The sequence below is a fragment of the Lethenteron reissneri genome, chromosome 36 (genome assembly GCF_015708825.2).
Source record: "Lethenteron reissneri isolate LAM-NWPU_2019-01 chromosome 36, ASM1570882v1, whole genome shotgun sequence".
Lineage (NCBI taxonomy): Eukaryota > Metazoa > Chordata > Hyperoartia > Petromyzontiformes > Petromyzontidae > Lethenteron > Lethenteron reissneri.
The window spans coordinates 170,323-177,615 of record NC_083814.1 but is presented as its reverse complement, the minus strand read 5'-3'; the positions used below and the strand labels follow the sequence as shown (position 1 = coordinate 177,615).

Below are 7,293 nucleotides of genomic sequence, written 5' to 3'. Positions count from 1 at the left end.
GACGGACTCGTCGTCGAGAAGTGTTGGTAAGACTTCCAGGGCCTCCGCGTCCGTCCACATGGCGGAGCGTACGGCCGCTTGGAAACGGCAGGCGAATGCGCTCCATTCTAGATTTGAAGCTTTCGTGACTGAAAGGAATCATATTCTTAGGTTTTTTCGGTAAAGTCACGTAGGTAAAACATCAGAATTAATAAAAATAAAATAAAATAAAAATCACGACGTTTCGGAGGCAACACAAGTCTCCGTCATCAGGTGGGACCGTCACAGCCACTTGATGCAGCTAATCCAGCCGTGACGGTCCCACCTGATGACGGAGACTTGTGTTGCCTCCGAAACGTCGTGATTTTTATTTTATATTATTTTTATTAATTTTGATGTTTTACCTACGTGACTTTACCGAAAAAACCTAAGAATATGAATGCGCTCCAATCGCCGCCGATTGAGAATTCTTTGACCGTTGTTAAGTGACGGCTGCGGGTTCTTGCTCCTCCGTCTTCCTCCGATGGTGACACGCGCGGCAGCGACAAGATGGCGTTGCTCCGCAACGTGTGCAAGATGGCGGCTTCCCGCGGCGGAGGGCGCAAGATGGCGGCTTCCCGCCGTTCTTCTTCGGCCACGCCCAAGATGGTGTCTTCGTGCCGCGTGGTCGAGAGGGCTGACGGCGACGGCAAGGCCCCGGCCCGTTGTTCCCCGCCGGGCCTCCCCGAAGTCGTCGCCGGCGTGACGAGAACGCACAATTGCGCCAGTACCGTCTTCAGCGCCTCCAGTTGCGCCACCACCTGTCGCCATCCCTCGTCAGCGTCCAGTCGCGCGGGTGGGCGCACCGAGGCGGCCACGTCCTGCACGGCTGGAATCCCGCTCGTCCCCGCTCCGCTTTCCTCCTCCATCGTGGGTAGCGCCACCGCTGAGGGGGGGTCGTTGTCGGAAGATGTTGCCGAAGATGGTGCAGGGACGGTCTTCTTCCTGAGCTGTTTTGACATGCCGTTTCACTTCTGACACTAATGTAATAAAGGACTCTCTCTCAGATGTCGATCTCCGTTGTCCTTTATTGGGTTCTTAGAATCTCCGTACCACGGCGTCTAGCTCAGGCCCGCGTCCCGCTCGACGACCTCTTCACAGCTCTCGGCTGCTCCGTTGTGCAGTCTCCCTGCTGCTCCAATATGCAGTCTCCCTGCTGACCCATCAGGCAATCCTTGCAGCCACACCGCTGCCCCGCTATCTAGCGTCACTGCTGCCCCTTCCACAGCTAGCCTCTCACTGCCCCGTTAGCTCTCTTGGTCTGACACCGATGGCTGTCGGTGTCGACGTCTCCCACCGCGTGGCGACCGCGCCACACTCTCCCTCTTGCCCAGTGTGACCTCCTCCTATTTCACTCCGTCTCAACTCCCCCTTCCCCTTCCGGTTCTCTCCCCAAATCCTCTCCCCCACGTGACCCTAACTCCACCCACTCCCCACGTGACCCAGACTCCGCCCCCCCCTCAATCCTCGCTCACATTACACTATTACCACGACTGCTTTCGATAGACTTAGCTGCACATTAAAAAAACTTATGGTTTCAATATTAGTTTAGAAGCATAATTTTAAAAAGTTGCATTTGGCACTACGCACTGGTCGAGTGCAAGGGTTTATTAGAATCCTTTTATTGTAACCATTCCATATAAAGATATGTTTTATCTACCTTCTATCCTGCCTCTCTGGCCCTCATAAGTACGGCAATTTGTGGGCGATGCCAGGTTCGGTGATTTCCCTTTATTGTAAATCTTCGAATTGGTGCATGCATATCAAGACATTGCTTTCAAAAATACACCCAAGCAGTGTTGAGGAATGAAATTTTAGAAACCGTTTCCCAGTCTGCATTGTAAACTTTGGCTTGCTCATGTGGTTGGCCTCTAAATTTAAAATTTTTCTGATCTTAATAGATCTATTTGAACGATGTCTGTGTGCCGCAAGAGTAGGATCACGTCCTGTCTGGGTGTGATCCAGTACAGTTTTAGGAATTGTCACCTGTGTTCCGGTGGACGGAATTGATTTGTTCAAGATCTAGTACCCGGTATTGTGTTGAACTTCATTGGAGTAAACTGTACAGTTTTGATGGACCTAGGTTGACAAAAAATTCACCCGTAAAAACAAAGTTTTTCACTATAAATCCTTTATATGCGTGGCATCGGTTTTATTTTATTATTCATTTCTGTTTTTCTTGAGTAAGAGTTTCATTTTTATCACATTGGTATTTTAAATTAAATATGAAAAAATGTTTTCCTAAAAAGTGGAAAAATTTGGAGAAAAAAAATTTCACGAAAATAAATTGTCACGCACAACGAGTCTGTGTGCAAAATGTCAGCTCGATTGGATCACGGGAAGTGGGTTAAAAAACGACCGAAAGATTTGGACGGTCGTAAGCACGCAAGCAAGCAAGCAAGTGAACTTAATATAAAGGATTTTTAAAAAGTCCATGGCTGAAACCTCGAGGCCTATTCAGGGAGGCAACCACATTATACCAACTATTTAATGTTACGGCAAACACTCACGATTATAGCCAACTGGAAACAGCACGTCCCCCCCTCCCTGCCCCTTAATTGTGCACATTTAAGTGCACACATTTAAGGGGCAGGGAGGCATATCACCAAACTTGGAATCTATTTACGGCTCCTCCTCTAGTGGGCACCTCCACCCCTCCCCTTCACCCCTACCCTCCCTATTATTGTTCTTTTTTCCCGCCTCCCCCCCCCGTCATTTCCCCTCCAGGGTTATCCAAGTTAAGGAAGTAGTCACCAGGGATGTAGAGTTTATTAAAACACATGGCATAAGACGGGTTCAAAATGTAAACCGCTGGTAATAATAATTCTATTTCACATTGCGTCTATAACTGGTGTCAATTCCCATACATGCCCTTCTGTGTGGAACTGAATCGTTTGTTCAATAACATACTTTTGGAACAAAAATACATCTGTTTATTTGTGGTCTGTGAAAAAGATAGTAACTCTACATAAGAGGCGAATGGGTAAATTTTTTTAAAGCAGACCAGGATCGAAATAGTGACATAAAGAAGTGGACGGCAGCATGTTTCGACTCCTTTTGAGAAATGTTTATCTTAAGAATGAATAGCAACATACCAAATGAGCCCTAAAGAATAAAGTATTTAATAAGTGTACATTACCTGATGTTACTATACGGATCAGAAGCATGGCCAGATATAACTAAAGGAAATAAAACAAAAGGGTGCACAAAGAAGCATGGGCAGATCTATGCTCTTAATTACACAGAGAACATTTGCAAATTGGAGACATCGTATTTACCAGCAATGACCAGCATGGTGAAGTATCATATAATGGAAAGACATTCATTCAGCAGTGGAATGATAAAGGCTGCACATTCATAAATTCATATATTATTTTTACATTCAAGAAGGGATTAATGTATGTTTCTCCAAATGTTATTCCGATGGCATATGCTTACATCGCTTATTATAATGCATTTATTGATGTGTTTCAGATATATAAAGTAAACTACTTTACCATTAGTTATTCGTGCCTTCAAAGGAGACGTCTAGTAAAACTTTAAAGATGTGTTTATTGAGCAAAGCGTAAGCCACACATTGGTTGTTAACTATTGGAAACGAGGAATACAACTTGTACGCCATTTGAGTATTACTGCAATTCGTAAAATGGCAGTAATAGGCCGCTGTACGTGAGCTGTATCGTTCAGTTTCGTTCCGACAAACGGGGCACTTTTTTCTTTTGCTCAATATGTTCAACGTTAATAAAAGGTATCCAAGAAAAAAGTTCTCCACGCATTATCCTGCAGTTAATGAGAAAAGTGTAATTTATTGGCGCACTATATTGACTGAGTATTGAGACATATAAAACTGTTGAGCTAGATTTTCAACCAATCAGCATCGAAAATGTAAGTAGGTCTGAGCCAAAATCAAGCCAATATCACTACGCACATGTAAACATGGAGGACGTAAGCAGTGCAGCTTCATCTGATAGCGGCGATCAAGCTCGATTAAGGTGAGTTCCACACAGCCATGTCCTTTATGGCAGTGATAGGCAAACGTTTCAAAGAAGCAGGACTACAGGATATGCTGATTGAATCAAATGTGGTAGCTGTTGGTTCAATAAATGGAGTCATTAGTGGACATCACTACAACCGTAGCATTCGTGCACACAAACTCCTATTTGAGGCAATGCATATATTGCGGTTGAGGTCATTCTTCAGTCCCTTCCTGAGCAACAGCACACTCGTTACATATCAGCCATGGAAGATCTAGTACGAGAGTACAAGTCTGAGGCAGGATTTTCATCTAACTCAGTGTCTGACATATCAGATATGCTGTCCTGCTATGATAGATATGTACATGAGATGACCTCTGTTAATTCTACCTTTGGACTTTGGAGCTCATACATTGAAATGGTTCAACTGTTACTGAGTTTCATTAGAGCAACCAGAGACTCTGACTGGAGCCTTCACTTAGCAACAGTGAGACGTAGGCTGGCATGGTATTTTGCATATTATGCAAGGTACCTATCAGCATATTGGGTCGAGATGATCAATCTTCCAAAGACTCATTCACACTGCTATGAAGAAGTTACTGCAAAAGGAAACTGGACAGTACAGCGTAAGGATGCTAACAGGTTCTCATCCATAGCTTGTGACCAAGCAATAGAACAAACCTGCAACCGTGATTCAAAGACCAAAGGCGGCATAACTGGGATAACATTTGTAATGCGGTTGTAAATTGCCCTCCGGAGGTGCCGTCATGGGGGGAGGAGTTAGGTCACGTGGGGGGAGAGGGGTTGAGTATAGAAGGAGGGGAACCGGAAGAGGAAAGGGAGTGACGGGGAACCAGGAACAGAGGAAGGCCACGTAGGGCGAAGCGGGGTGTGGCGAGATCGCCACGAACACGGGGAGGAACGAGGATCGGCACCGTTGGCCAGCGGTGACCGACCCGAGGCAGCAAGGAGGGCTGCAGTCAGCAGCGGGGCTGCAGGGAGAGTGGGCAGCGGGTCTGCATACAGTGGCAGCCAGAGGGTCTGCACATAGGGGTAGCAGCGGGAGTCTGCATAGGGGTAGCAGCGAGTCTGCAGGGAGGAGGTTACAGTAGATGAAGCAGAGAGTCAGAGGGGAGAGGAAGCTATAATAGCAGTGAATAGCCGGGGGCTACAAATACAGAGTTATAACAGAGTGCCGTGTGGGTGAAGACGAGAACCCAATAAAAGACACGAAGACAGAAAGAAGTGTCCGAGTCCTTTTATTACACTGGAGTCAGAAGTGAAACGGCATGGCGAAACAACTGAGGAAGAAGAATATCCCATCTCCGGCGTCGGCTTCATCATCGGACGACGACGATCTTCCTCCTGAGGTCGGCTTCACTTCGGCGGAGGGAGAGATCCGTGAGGGCCCGGGTGTCGAGGAGGTTGCCGCTGCGTCCGACCCATCTGCGTTGAAGGACGAAGATTTAAGATGGACCCGGATGGCGGAGCAACTGGCAACCCTAAAAACCGTCATCACGGAGTTGTGTGACCTTGTCACGCCAAGGGCGGCGTTGGAAGGTGACGGTGGTGATCGGCAGGAGCCCGGGTCGTCTTCGATGGCGCCGCCATCGGCCACGCGGCGTGAAGACGCCATCTTGGGCGTGGCGCACCACGGAAGGCGGGAAGCCGCCATTTTGGGGCCGCCGCGAGGATCGTCCGCCATCTTGGCGACACAGCGTTGCGACGCCTTGCTGAACTTACCGCCGGAAGAGTCAGCGACGGACGGAAGCAAGCCAAGGAGTCGCAGTCGTCACCTTACAACCGTCAAAGAGTTCTCCATCGGGGGCGATTGGAGTGCGTTCGCCTGTAGATTTTTGGCGGCGGTACGTACGGCAAGGTGGACGGACGCTGAGGCACTGGAGGTGCTCCCGACTCTTCTTGATGATGAGTCCGTTCGTTTTTTTCGCTCTATAAAAGCTGCGAAGAAGAAAACTCTGCGAGGGGTGTTCGATGAAATGGCGGACGCGTACGAGCCACCGGATGACGCCCATCGCCGATTCGTGCAGCGGCAACGCGCACCTGAGGAGTCACCTGTAGCGTACAGGGGCGCCGTGTTGGAACTCGCTATGGCCGCTTACCCGGAGACGGAGCCAGACCTGCTGGAACCACTCATCTTGGGGAAGATGTTGGAGTTGTCCCGAGATCTCGGCATTCCTATGCCGGCGTGCGGTCACGAGAAACTCACGTCCCGGACCGCGGCCAAGTGTTTGGAAGCCCAGTTCAATCTCCGCCGCTGGAAACAGGTGACGGCGTGGACGGGCGGTCCTGTCGTCGATGGGGGGGCCGTAGGGTGGGACCCTACGAAGGCCGTGTACGTGCCGGATGCGACCGGCCAGAAGGAGTTGTCGGCTGCCTCTGCTCCGTGGCCGGCCCGGAGCGGGCCGGGGCCGCGGGCTCCGCCGCCGGTGCGGCCGCGTCGGGACGGGGTGCCCGCTGCGCGCCGCCCCGACGTCGACTGCTTCCGCTGCGGCCGTCGGGGCCACTATGCCAGGGACTGCTGGGCCCGGGTTCCGGGGCCGCCCCAGCAGGAGGCCTCGACAGCGGACGCCCCAAAGAAAGACCCTCCGGCACAGGCAAGTCGGTGCGCACCAGACACCCGGCAAGGCCCGACACCTCACTCATCGCCGTTGGTATGCGACGCGGATGTTGTAAAATACGGGAGGCCAGTATCTGCGCCTTGTCGTTCAATAACGCAGTGGCGTAAGCTGGCTCGGCGGGTTGTCGCGGCCGCTACCGGGTCGTCCACTGTACCGGGGTCGATTCAAGGGGTGGACGTACGTATTTTGGTGGATTCCGGGGCGTCCGCGACCATTATTTCGGATGTGATATTCCATCTTTTGAACATCCCACCGGGGGCCGTGAGGCCGGCTTACGCTTCCTGCATCGCTGCGAACGGGGGTAGTATGGGCATTGTGGGACAGGTGGACGCTAACATTTCTATTGGGGGTGTCTCGGTCTCGGGCGTTGTGTTAATTTCAAGGTCCCTGGCGGTTCCTTGCCTGTTGGGTACCGATTTTTTGGCTAAGATGCCCATTCTAATTAGAATCAACGAAAATTGCATTGAACTACCAGGGGGCCGGAAATTGGCGTTTTTACAGTCCGCCTGGGGGCGGCCGGCTCCGGTTGCCCAGGTGCAGGCGTTATCGGAAGTTTCGGTTGATATTCCACCTGGCTCGCAGATGCTCATTCCCTTACGATACCGGAAGCCGGTTCCGGGTCGGCAGGGTGCTTTTGGGATTTTGCTGTCGCCGTCCGCCGC

At 50.5% G+C, this 7,293-nt stretch overlaps 1 protein-coding gene across 1 annotated transcript in view; it reads left to right on the top strand.

Annotated features, from left to right (window-relative positions):
• Positions 1-624: 624 nt before the first annotated feature.
• The window catches only part of LOC133351238 (mucin-2-like), a gene marked incomplete at its 3' end in the record, with an annotated part of 75,671 nt that continues 69,002 nt past the window's right edge, over positions 625-7,293 (top strand). The window contains exon 1 of the mRNA XM_061566323.1: positions 625-892. Within this exon, the coding sequence (XP_061422307.1) occupies positions 625-892 (268 nt within the window). The remainder of the gene's footprint in view (positions 893-7,293) is intronic.